Source organism: Galleria mellonella, unplaced genomic scaffold, assembly GCF_026898425.1.
Source record: "Galleria mellonella isolate WM207_F2 unplaced genomic scaffold, CSIRO_AGI_GalMel_v1 utg33, whole genome shotgun sequence".
In the NCBI taxonomy this organism is placed as follows: domain Eukaryota; kingdom Metazoa; phylum Arthropoda; class Insecta; order Lepidoptera; family Pyralidae; genus Galleria; species Galleria mellonella.
In genome coordinates, this window is record NW_026442079.1 from 9,913,141 (window position 1) to 9,926,706 (window position 13,566).

At 36.0% G+C, this 13,566-nt stretch overlaps 2 protein-coding genes across 2 annotated transcripts in view; both read right to left on the reverse strand.

Annotated features, from left to right (window-relative positions):
- The window catches only part of LOC113521638 (sensory neuron membrane protein 2), a 36,821-nt gene that overhangs the window by 5,265 nt on the left and 17,990 nt on the right, over window positions 1-13,566 (reverse strand). The window contains exon 6 of the mRNA XM_026907238.3: window positions 12,529-12,710. Coding sequence (XP_026763039.2) covers window positions 12,529-12,710 — 182 coding nt within the window. The remainder of the gene's footprint in view (window positions 1-12,528; window positions 12,711-13,566) is intronic.
- LOC113521648 (uncharacterized) lies at window positions 3,427-5,325 on the reverse strand. Its single transcript, XM_026907251.3, has one exon. It carries the CDS (start codon window positions 4,984-4,986, stop codon window positions 3,535-3,537), a length of 1,452 nt encoding a protein of 483 aa, XP_026763052.2. The 5' UTR covers window positions 4,987-5,325; the 3' UTR covers window positions 3,427-3,534.

Genomic DNA, 13,566 nt, shown 5'->3' on the forward strand with positions numbered 1-13,566 from the left:
ATATTCCTTTTTTTGTTTTGTTCGTTATTTACAGGAGCGATGTAAAACAAGAAGAAGTTTTAAAAATGGCTAATTTTATATAGATATCGCTAATTCGCATTAATAGATTTTAATAGATCGTGTTGCAAATGATACGAAGTTCACTTGTCATAGTATAGATATATACATACCATACATACATACATATATATACATGTACATACATAAAATAAAATTTTATGTATTATTCATGTCGCGTAATATTGTTGACAGTAATGTCGACAAAGTTAAAACTCTATGGTACTTCAATCACTCGTCTTTTCTTAGTAAAGTACAATTTACTTGGAAAAACCATTCTATTCTAACCCATTAATGTTCCACTGCTGGGCATGGGTTCCTCCATAAGAGAATATAAGCCTACTATAACTATACTAGCCAGGTCGTTTAGTATATTTATTTCGGGCGTTATTTCCCCTGTATTGGCGTACATACTTTGTTTCTTGAAACGCCTCTTACCACATATTTGAGATGAAAAAGAGAGATGACACATTTTATCCTTACTCTGTCACTATGCATATTATAAATTAATTAATTATAATTATATATGCTAAATATAGGAAACAGTTGTTAAGGCTATGAAAGCAGGTTTTAAATGGCGAACAAGTTGATATATCGGTTGATGTCGTCAAAGATTTATATGACAAGTTCGGATCTCATCCATTATTTATAGACTGTGGTTTCGGTCAAGTGTTTCTGAGAATAGTCCCTCAAGGTGCCCACGAAGTGGGTATTTTGCTCATCTCTATATTTTAATATGATTAGACAAAATTCTAACGTGTTGCAATAAATTATCATTACATACACATTTTTTTTAATCCATTAAATATATTCGCTCCATATTATGTTGGACAGTGTAAGACTACTACAATCAGATGGTTTATTACGTGGTCCTGTAGTCTCATTATAGCATAGCCTAAGATCCCGCCACAGACTTTTGCAGGGGTATATAGACTTTAATGAAACTTGGAAACATTGTACCCGGGTTGCCTACACTCAGTTAACTACAACTTTAGAATGTCAAATGGACACTTACTTGCAACAATTTTCTAAAGAGAATCTTAAATAAACTTATCTAAACTTATGCTATATATATATAAATAATTCACTATAATTAGAACAAAACTTTGGAGGCTGGTAACCCTTACCATTTTTTATAGACAATCGTATGTTACCGTATATACCGTATATATATATATATATATATATATATATATATATATATATATATATATATATATATATATATATATATATATATATATATATATATCAAATACTATAAAAGGATAAAATTTCATTTGGTATAAATATTATCAAAAAGCATGATGACTTTAGCAAAATTATTCCAATTTCACCTGACAACCCTAGATTACGGCTAACAGAGAGCAGACAACTCGGGCGCATTGTATTATATTTCCGCTTATCTATCATTAAACAGTTTTATTAAAAAGTCTTATTCCTGTAGAAGTCAGCGGCGGGATTTTAGGTTATAATTTATTAATGGTAATTTAAATATCTATGTTAATAATTTCTAGCTACACAAAAACTGAAGCTTATAATTTCAATCTTTGTCTGATAAGAAGAGTAGCCGAGTTTTTTAGCCATTTTTCTCGTTTAAAAATTATTTCCTAATTGCTGACAGATAAACAGAGATGGCGTGTAATAAATAAATCTATATGAATATGCATTTATGAATTTTCTTTCTTAGAATTGTATCAAATAGTAAAACGAAATTTATAATTTATCTTCGCAAAAGATCTAGTTCCTTGTGCAATTTAAATCAGTTTTAAAATTAGTTTGTGTAGGTAGTATGTGACATTAAAATGTTAGATTTTTATTGATATCGTATTTTTTTTTTATAAATTATGCGTTATTTTTTACTTTGTTTATAGTTAAATTATAATATGGAACTAATCATTATATTTTTTTTAAATGTCATACCCATATTTTTCATTTGATTTTTGAGAATAATAATGAATATCTTTGTACATTCTATAAAGCATCGTCTAGCTTCAAACTAAGCAGAGCTGGTACTAGATATGTATATTAGGTAACCGATAGACAGATATAATTTAATAAAGCAGAAGAGTTTTTAGCTTAAACACATTAATCTGTAGAACTATCAGTCGGATTTGAATAAAAATCTTCTTGCATTTTTGGTTTCCAGAGGGCGAAGCTAGAAGCTTACTTATATTTTCACATAGTTCTTAATTATACTATTATTATATGTATAAAACATTCTGACTAAAACAAACAAATGCAAATATTAATAAATAAAATAATATAATGAATAATTAAATATTTATGGTATAAATTTATTGTATTATGATATTTATATCTATTCGCTTTACCGTACCGGTGTCTAATGTAGATATTAGAAGAATGCAGGCAATATAAACAATAATAATTATAATATTATGCTCTATGTATTTGAATTCGCATATATTTTTTATTGTAAAATTCTCTTATAAGTATTAAGGAAGAGTGAATCACATAATAATAATATAATTATTGACATGTTACAAAATAATGTATGGATATGTATGTATATATTATGCATGATAAAATTATAAGAGTTAACCGGCTTAACAGGTGTCATTTACAGATCGACTTGCGTTAATTGAACATGATGTTTGTGAATGTATATTTGTTCTTAGCTTGACATCGCAAAGTCAATGTAAATAATTAAGTACCTGCAATATTTATTAATTATTCATTTAATGTTTTTATAACCAAAAAGAAACTATGTAGGTAATTAACTCGTCTGCATGGGACCCCTGTTCCACGCGTTTCATTTGCGAAGCAACTGTTTTTGCACAGCTGTTTCGGTTTGAGTTTTGGTGGGATATGAGAGTGAAATTATAGGGTACAAAGGAATAAATTCATCGTCCTCAAGAATGGCAACGCACGAGAAGTACAGGGGAATTAGTGTATTCTGTGATGTCCGTGGTTCTGCTCATGTTTATAGGCAACAGTTACCACTTTTCGTCAGGTGAACTGTCCTTGTTTGTCATTTTAAGTATTATTAAAAAATCAAATATGTACCAAGTACGGTATCTACTAGTATATTCGTTTGGGTTGGGCAACTACAAAGATTTAATGCTATCTGTATGATTGTGATTGATTGATTTATTCGTGTTTAATTTAAATGCATGTTGAAAGAGATTCTCACCTTTTAGTTCCGTATTATGACAAGTTATTTAATATGCTAATTAAACTGTTATTTATATATTAGACAAATAACTCTATAAAGAGATTAATTTATCTAAGGTTTATAAAATGGTGGCGTAATAATATTTTATACAAATGACTTAATAAATTTATAATAATATCAATTTAATTTAATGGTAAAGTTTTATGGAAAGGATGTATAAATGATGTAGACAATTTAAAAAATTTTATAGCTTTATGTAGATGTAAAATAGGAATTTGTTATTTGGTATAAATTTAGTATTTACATAATACCTATTTTGTGGAACATTTATCAATAAGTATTTACTTATGGAACTGAGTATCTCTTCTAAACTGATTACGCGAAGCGCCACCAAACGTAGCACCTTTAAAAAAAGGAGAAGGTGTGGTGGTGCCGCCAGCGAATATTCTCAGCTTGTATGGACTTTCGTTGGTCGAACGGAAGAACGAAGATATCTGGGGGCGTTTCGTAGGGTTCAAATAAAGATCGAAAATGGACTGAGTGGACCTTTGCAGTGTAGGCTTGTAAGTTGCTGAATTCGGTCGTTTCGTTATAAGTGGAGAAGGCGTCGTCCGAAATTTTGTTCCAAAAGTGGGCCTTGATGTTAATTTGACCTGTGGCGTTGTCGAGAATGTCTGTTGCTGATACCACGGTCTTCGAGTGGTTGGCGTCGGTGTAGGACGAAGCGACGGCGTTGAAGGAAATCTGTAGGAGATAGGTACCGAAACTGGTCGTAACGTTGTGGTAGCAGCAGGGAAATTATACGAAGATGTGGACAATGTCGCTGGCCTGTATGATACCACCTGGTGTCTACTACTAGTCTTGATGGTAGGTATCTTATATGTTCTCGGAGTTGTATATATCGTTGGTGCTGATGTTGAAGACTTTGTGTATGTAGAATAAGTTGTAAATTTATCATATTTTGTTGCATCCTTAGTCACGCTCGCTTTTCCAAAATCCTTGTTATCGTACGTGATTTTATTTCGAAATTGATTTGTTTCTATTGTTCTCCATGGTTTAACAGCAAGGGCTGTAGTGGTTGATGTAGTGGGATAAGAAGTCGGGCTTGTAATTTGTGTAGGAACAAGTTTAGGCTTATTATCAAAAACAGGAAGAGTGAGTTTATCGATATTGTCTATTTTATAATTTAACCAATTTTTAGGTGTGGTCTTGGTATAATTTTGTTGAAAATGATTATTAAATAGTGCATTGACCGTCAGGTACGACGGTTGTCGGTCACTAATTTTAGGAGTGTATGAAACAGTGACATTGTTATCGATAAAATCTAGGACCTGTGGTTTGTAAGTATTGAACATTTTTCCTGTGATATTTTTTGGAAAACCATCACAATCAGCCAAATATTTCTTTGTGTTCTGTCTGCAATGTTGTGGGTACACTACCCAGGCCATAAACCCGTCGCCTTGCAGTCGCGTGTGCTCCTCGTGTATCATCAGCGAGCACTCGACATCATCTTTGATATCTTCATCACGGAACGCGGTGCAGGGCACCCCGCAGGCTTTACCGGGGCCACACCAGTACAGTTCGCTGATTTGAAAGATGCCGTGATCGCCGCTGCCGTGGTTCTGCGCACTGGTGTCCAAGCGGGATTCGTGGTACGCGATGCACACCCACGTGGAGACGTGGTTGCGGTCCACACCGTAAGACATCAGCTCTCGCGCCAATTCGCAACGCTCGTAAATACGCGCACTTGCGAGCGCCAAGAGGGCGCACGTCCACCACACGTCGCGGATCATGGTGACTTGCGATTGAACAAAATATGCACGCGGATGCTTTTTACTTGGCAGCCTCCCGCCGCGCGCTCGCGAGCAATCTGTGTCGCACCCGTATTAACGGTAACCTTAATAGGTGGACATTTCGGAGTGAGTGATAAAGGATTGTTATGTGAGAATACGAGGTGTAACGGACTAGTGTGTTGCACGTAGCTGGATGCGCAATGTCGGCGACCCACCGGCTGCGGCGGTTCACCTTGAGGTGGCAGGGTGCGTCATCGCCGCATCATTATTTACGTGTATACATATACTTCAAAATAACGTTGAATCCTCAGTATAAATTTCGAAAAGCTAAATTGTAGAAATTTGTAATTACTCAGGAATTGATTAAGTATGTACAATATAAAAGAGGCAAAATGGCGCGTCAAATAGGTGACAGTTTTATTAATTTAGTAATTATTATGCTATGAAGTGTATTGTAGGTTTATCGTTGTTGTCGGCCTTCTGCGGTTCTTTGCTACGAGCGATTAAGTAAACACTTAATGGTCTGAGCTTCCGCAGCGTGCAGGTTGCGGGTCAATAGGTGAGGCAGTGGCCTCTCGCCTATTTTTGTATTCCATAATTTATAAATTAAAACACAAACTAATCATATTTATAACATAAATCGTGACCGTCACTCATAAATATATGATGGTTTGTAAACGATAAGTTAATTACGATGTTACTTGTAAGCACTTATAACAAACGATACAAGTGTATTTGTTCTATTACTTTTTTAGTTTCTCAATATTTACCGTAGTTGTTTAGTCGTATATTTAGTACGTGTAAATACAGAATGACATCACAGTTATCACACATTATACAATAGTGCCCTTTGTACCAGTAATACTTGCCAAGTTATTCTCACTCTTGAGGAATATTATTATCTATTTTTTTAGCGCCATTAAAAAAAAGAAAAATTGGATTACTCCTATGTTATTTGTATTCCCATATTATTTTCAACCAGTTTAAAAAAATGGAAGAGGTTCTTGATATTTTTTATACCGTTTTACTTTTTTATATTTGTTACCTTATAACTCTGTCAGTTATAAACCGATTTGTAAATTATTTTTTTTATCTGAAAGTTTTTAATTTCAGATTGGACATTTTGTTGAATTTTATTCAGTAGTTTTTAAATCAAAATAACGAATTTTGTCAAAATCTTTAATCATGCTAGACCCTTTTATATAACAATCGTCCTATGGAGTTTGTAAGAGTAGCGTTTTGAGATTGCTTCATACTCTAATATCACACCTCGACAAACTGATCAAATTACTGATTTAATTTATAATAAACATTAATTCTTGACCTCTATTTTTTTAAATATATATATATATATATATATATATATATATATATATATATATGTATTTTCGTTTGCATGTATAGATTAATGAACATCACAATTCGTTATCATTAGCTTAACCTCGCGTACTAGGTCCAGTTATCTAAGCCAGGCAGGTACATTGATTGTGTGGTAAGTATAGATAAAAACAAATTATGGTATCTAGGTGACAATGTATTTGAAGGTTTATAGGTCAAGTATTTAGTATCTATAATAATACATACATTTTAAATATTTCATAATGTTTATTATAGTACTCTAGTGATATTTGTAAATGTATAAAAAGAAATGCTATTGGAAAGTATCAATTGAAAACGGTTAAATTGATTTGGATAGTATTATTTTAAACTAGTTTTTACCCGCAAATAAGTAGTTTGTGTAGTAGATATGTGTTCTTCGCCATCCCGAATAGTACTTAGATATCAAATTGTATGGCAAATCCCTAAGTTATTGCGGCGTTAAAATGGCATAACAAATCATTCACTTTTAATATTCGTATAATAAATATATAATATTAGTATTATATTGGTAAATATGTTTTAAGAGTCCAATTGGAATTGGAGTCCATATTTTAGTCTAATTAATTCATAATAGTCCTGGTTGTTAGAGTAATAAATGGAATATATCAATTCATATTGTAGTCCAATTAATTCGTAATAGTTTAAGTTGTTAGGGCAATAAATAATTAATGTTTTGAGCTGAATGATAGCAAGTGAAATTCGAATGTCACTCTAATTCGATACAAAAACTTTTGCAATCCAATTACAGCTAAGCTGAAGCATGTAACTTAATATCCCGCCGCTAACTTCTGCTGGTATAAAATATTTTAATGAAACTTGGAGCGATTTTTTGTTAGTAACCATATGCTACCGTGTGTTGAAAATAATAAACTTCCGTTTGCTGTAAATCTTATCAAAAAGTTTAGCAAATTTATCAAAACTATTATCAGTACTAAATTGTAACTAACTGACAACAGGCTACCTGCAATATACAATACACATAGTATTGTGCTATATTTTGCTCATATTTTATTTAATTAGGTTTTATTAAAAACCTGCAGCGATTAATGATGGTACCTTAGGAGGATGTATAGTTTGTGTTTAACTTATTGTTGAAATTATCACAGCAACTCTCTAAATTATATCAATATAATTATAAACTTTTACATTACCATCCACAAAAAAAATCCGAATTTCATTGCGATAAAACCAGTAATTTTGATTTAAAAACTAAACTCGTGACAAATGTTCTATGGATTGTTAAAATTTCTATGGGATCCATCTGTTAGTATATCCTTTTAGATAAAAATAGAATATTCCAAATCGGTTTACAACTGAACTTCGTAAGGGGGAGGCCCCGCATAAACTCCGCCCCCCGCCCCTCCATTAATAAAATACATGGAAACCATTAATTTTTTTTTATGTTACTGTCTGAATAAACATTTTATTTTTAAAATTTACAAAATTTATATTTTATTAGTTAACTAGACTTTTGGCCATTATTTCGTACACGTGGATTTCAGAAGTAGGAAAGCCAATGAATAAGGCCACTTGTAGATATGTAGGATATTAAAATAAAACATACACAAAATTTTAAGTTACAATTAAGAATACAATTGTGGAAATAATATCCAATTTGGTGGATCAGTTTTTGTAAAATGGATCAGTGTTTTTTTTTTTTTTTTTTACAACACAGGGGGCAAACGAGCATGCGGCTCACCTGATGGTAAGTGACTACCGCCGCCCATGATCACCCACAACACCAGCGGCATTGCAGGTGTGCTGCCGGCCTTTTAAAAAGGAATATACTCTTTTCTTGAAGGTTATGTTGTCGTATCGGTTCGGAAATACTGCTGCTGGAAGTTGATTCCAAAGAATGGTTGTGCGTGGAAGAAAGTGCCTTGAAAAACGCACGGTGGAAGACCGCCACTCGTCCAGATGATTGGGATGAAACTTTAGTTTGTGGCGGGTTGTACGGTGGTGAAAATCAGCAGCAGGTATCAATCCGAACAATTCCTCAGAACACTCCCCATGATAAATTCGGTAGAAGATGCACAGAGACGCAACATCTCTGCGCAGTTTCAATGGGTCAAGTCGGACAGTAAGGCGTTGACTATCGATAATTCGAGCCGCCCGACTTTGAATGCGGTCTAACGGAAGGAGTTGGTACTGTGGCGCTCCTGCCCACAGGTGAGAACAGTATTCCATATGCGGCCTGACTTGGGCTTTACTCGTATATAATTTCAGGCGGTGTTCTGGCATGAAATATCGTCTCACCCTATTGAGCACTCCTAACTTTTTGGAAGCTATCTTAGCCTTCTCCTCCAGATGACCGCAAAACTGGACGTCGCAAGATATATCAACGCCCAGAATTCCTAGACTTGACTTTTTATCAAGGGAAGTGCCCTGAAAGTGAGGAGATACGACAAACGGCGTCTTTTTTGCGGTAAACGCGCAGACTTGTGTCTTTTTGGGGTTAAATTGGATAAGATTTTGTTCACCCCAGATTGAAACTTGATGGAGTGAAGTTTCGATTTCAGACACAAGTCTATTCCGGCACTCATCGGTATGTGCCCGCGAGATCTTTGCATGACCGGTATATAATGTATCTCCTGTACTGTCGTCCGCATAGCAATGAATATTACTTATCTGTAACATATCATTGATATGCAGAAGAAACAGAGTCGGAGATAGTACACAGCCTTGCGGGACACCAGCATTCAAAGGTTTTAAATCAGAGCATGCACCGTCGACTACGACCTTAATGCTACGTTCCTTGAGAAAACTGGCGACCCAAATGCACAGTCTCGCAGGCAACCCAAATGAAGGTAGCTTTGAAAGCAGCGCTCTATGCCACACCCGATCAAAGGCCTTCGCAATATCCAGACTAACTGCTAAGGCCTCTCCCTTACTCTCGATTGCCACTGCCCATCGGTGTGTTAAGTAAGCTAAAAGATCACCGGCCGAACGTCCCTGTCGAAAGCCATACTGGCGATCACAGATCAGCCGGTGCTCTTCTAGGTACCGGAGCAGTTGACGGTTAATGATGGATTCCATAACCTTCGAGAATAAGGAAGTGATAGCTATGGGCCTATAGTTAGCTGGATCTGAGCGATCTCCCTTTTTAGGGATCGGATGCACCAGAGCAGTCTTCCAAAACTTTGGGACTATGCCCGATGAGTAGCTAAGCCGAAAAAGACGCGTAAGAACCGGAGCCAACTCTGGTGCGCACGTCCTAAGCACAATTGGAGGAATACCATCAGGCCCACTCGACTTATGGATTTCGAGGGAGAAAAGTGCTCTACGCACTGAGCTATGCGTGAATTTAATGTCAGGCATAGAGCTCCTACAACACGTGATGGTCGGTGGTGGTTTCTCCCCGTCATCCAATGTCGAGTTTGACGCAAAGATGGATCCAAGAAGATCGGCCTTTTCTTTAGCGTTCTGGGCCAACGAGTCATCCTCCCTGCGCAAAGGTGGAAAAGATGACTTACAAAAATTCCCTTGTGCAGCTTTGGCAAGAGACCAGAAAGCTCGAGTCCCAGAGGGCAAACTAGCCAGTCTCTTGCCAATTCTACTCATATGCTCTGACTTCGCTGTGGCTATAACTCTTTTGAAAGACCTAGAGGCAGAGTTATACTTCTTTTTAAGAGCACTGGTGTTAGGATCTCGCGACGCCACACCTTTAGCCCAGGTTAGGAAGCACTCCTGTTTCAGACGAGATGCTGTTCTACAGGAGACTCCATACCAGGGCTGGGATTTCCCGCCGACGGGCACCACAGAGTTAGGAATAAATAATTCCATTCCCTGAAGCACCACATCAGCAATGGAATCGGCAATGGCGTCGGGATCATCCAGTGTGAAGCAAACCTGCCTCCATGGGTAAGATGCGAAAAAAATCCGCATCTCATCCCAATCTGCCGACCTGTAGTGCCAAATGCGACGTCTACCCGTAGAACGAGGTGGAGTCGGACTCGTAAGAGGCACTTCGCTCCGCACCAAACAGTGATCCGACGATCCAAGCGGGGCTTCGACGGAGATCACATAGTTGTCTGGGTGGGTGGTCAGCAGAAGGTCCAGCAGTGAAGGTGAATGGTCCAACACATCAGGGATTCGCGTAGGCGAGGAAACAAGCTGTGTCAGACCATAAGCCAAAGCAAAGTCATGAACAGATCTTCCCGCATAGTCGGTTGTACGCGAACCAAGCCATTCGGCATGGTGGGCATTAAAGTCGCCAACAATCACGACTTCAGCGGAAGGAATCTGCTCAAGCAGGGAATCTGTAGCCATTTGGACGTGCTCAATTAGTTGGTCGGTTTCAGTGTTACCGCTGTGGGACCTGTATAGGCACGCATAGATGCGGGGATGGTCATTGCAATCTACGCGCAGCCATAGAATGGACAGGTCCGTACCTTCAAGAGTCCCAAGGCGTCGACAGCAGATATCCTCTCTGACATACGCACATACGCCGGCACGCGAAACAAAACAATGTTCAAGCTTATACCCCGGGTAGGTCAGGTATGATGTTTCGTTAGGAGGGGATATCTGTGTCTCCGTGAGGAAGAGCAATGCCGGCCGCGCCGTTTCTAGGTGGTGGTGGACAGCGTTCAGGTTTGAATGAATTCCCCTAATATTACAGAGGCTCACATTGAGCAAAGGGGATGCCGCAGAAGTCTTGCTCTGTTTGCCCTTGGTCCCATAGAGCGGAATTTTGCCCCCCCCAGAATACGCAGGGTAGCCCGAGCGTGGTTGCTCGAGGGAGGATTCTCCAGCAACATGGCTGCTGGTACCTCCCTGGGGTACGTTATTTTTTTTAAATTCCACTGCCATGGTATTGAAAGATGGGGGGACGGAGTTGGGGGAGGATTTTAGGATAAGGAAGGGGATGGGTATAGGATGGGCCTCCGGACTCCCTCACTCACCATACGGAATGTGGTCGCACTAAAAGTGCGGCCACTTAGCGTCGGTATTCTGTGAGGGTGTGGTACTTCCCCGGTCGAGCCGGCCCATTCATGCTGCAATACCATATGGTATTACAGCGTGGCTCTACCACCTAAATTTGTTTAAATATCTCTCATATACAGATATCGCCTAGTTACAATTTTTATTATATTGATAAGATAGTATAGTGTGTAAATGTAGATGCACATGCCTGTAATAATTCTGGTAGTGGCCATGTTGATAGGTAAATAATCTGGTCATAAAATAATCTGTTGATGTCCAACATTAGACAATTTGGTAATTTAATTAACGCATTATCATTAAATTCTATTATATGTCGAAGCGGACGATACGTATCTTGTATTTTATTGAACAACTCAAACATAGTGAAATCTTTTGCTTAACATAACCATTTGCATTGATAATGCTGCTTTTAAAAAGAAAATTGTGACAGTTATAATACTGGTAGATTTTATTGCAAAAAATAAATAAAGAATTAAAATGTACAATAGCCGTATTAGTGAGCAATTACATTCTTTAGAAATAGAAGGAACAAGGTAAAGAAAGAAACCAGGAAATGTACACAAGTCATTTGCATGAGTACCTCTGTATCATTCGTATTTCTGCCGTGAAGCAGTTGTGTTTGTATGTCTGTATTTCAGTTTAAAGGGTGAGATCTAAGATTATATAGATAGAGCATCGAGCCTCAAAAACAGGTCCATTATTTGTCAACTAATTGTCAAATTAACTGACTCGTTTTTTTTTTATTAATATTCTATATATTTACGCATAAAATGTAACTTGACGTATTATTTAATAAATAAAATGAAAGTTTACATATTACAAAGATGCAGAATTTATAAGACAAAATAAATACAGGAGTTATAAAGGAATCACTCATAATTAATTGTCACGCTAAATTGTATGAAAAAGTTGACCCGTTTTTCTCGAAGCATTTCTATGGAGACATTCTATCTATATAATCTAGGGGTGGGATATAGCAATGAAATTACAGGGTACAGAGGCATAATACCTTGAATGGCAACGCATGAGCATGCGTTACGGCAGTTACCACTTTCCATCAGATGGGCTGTCATCTTGTTTGTCATTCTAAGTGTCATAAAAAAACAGCAGCGTACGGAGATATAGCAGTATTCATGTTTGTATGTATTTTTTTTTTATTTTATAACTTTCCACCAGCTATTTTGCTATTGTAAGTTGTATAAAAAAATGTTTTCTTACCTACACATGTGAAAAGTTCACAAGCGCCTTTAAGTAGGCACCCATTCTGTCTGGTGATACCTTTGGTGACGTTGAGACAATAGCACCCATAATCGTCAGCATACATCGACTCGTCGGTGGTGAACCGGTATCCTGGGACACCCTCGTACTCCATGTCGCGTACATAGTTTAGCCTGATCGATCTGTAAAATAAATTAATAAATAAACACCACAGGTTACGTTACACAGCGTCATCTAATAAGGAACTAAGCAGAATTTTTACAATGAGTACTAAACAACTGATAGAAGTTTTTTTTTTTTGTAAATGTATATTATAATATTAATTATAATTTGTGATTGTGAATGCGATAACATAGGATGTGGTTTACTTTTGCACCAAATTTCATTTAAATTTGTTTATGTAAATATTTAATCGTAATGGAAAAAAAAAACGTCTCTGGGAATTTTCATGAATATATTTACTTGTATACCAAAATTGGTATATTATAAAAAATTTTGTTGTAATTTATTACTTTATAATATACCAATTAATGTCACTTATATCAAAAGGACGAGAATATGGGCTGGATATGCATTAAATTTCATTCAAATCCTTTCAGCTGTTTAAGTACCCACAAAGTTCCCTCCGATGTACGGGATAATATTACTATTAGTAACATCAAGTGTAAATTAAAATAATACTTCTTGCATGATTTTAATACAAGTTAAATAGTTTTAATGTATTTAGTATTAATATAAATCTACGTGGTTTCTGAATGCTAATATAACATAATTTCTGTAATTCTGTATTTTTATGATAATAAAAAAAAAGTGTGATTGAGTACCAACAAACATCTTTATAAACTTTCTCATATCTAATAGACTAGAAAACGTAATACTCTAGATTTATTTATTTTTATGACAATATAATATTGCCATTGCTTGTAATAAAATATTACTATATTGTATCCCAATAATTATAATTGTGATCGATTTGAGATAAATATTACCTACAATCATTTTACGAATTCTCATATAAAATTTACTATAATAAGTCTT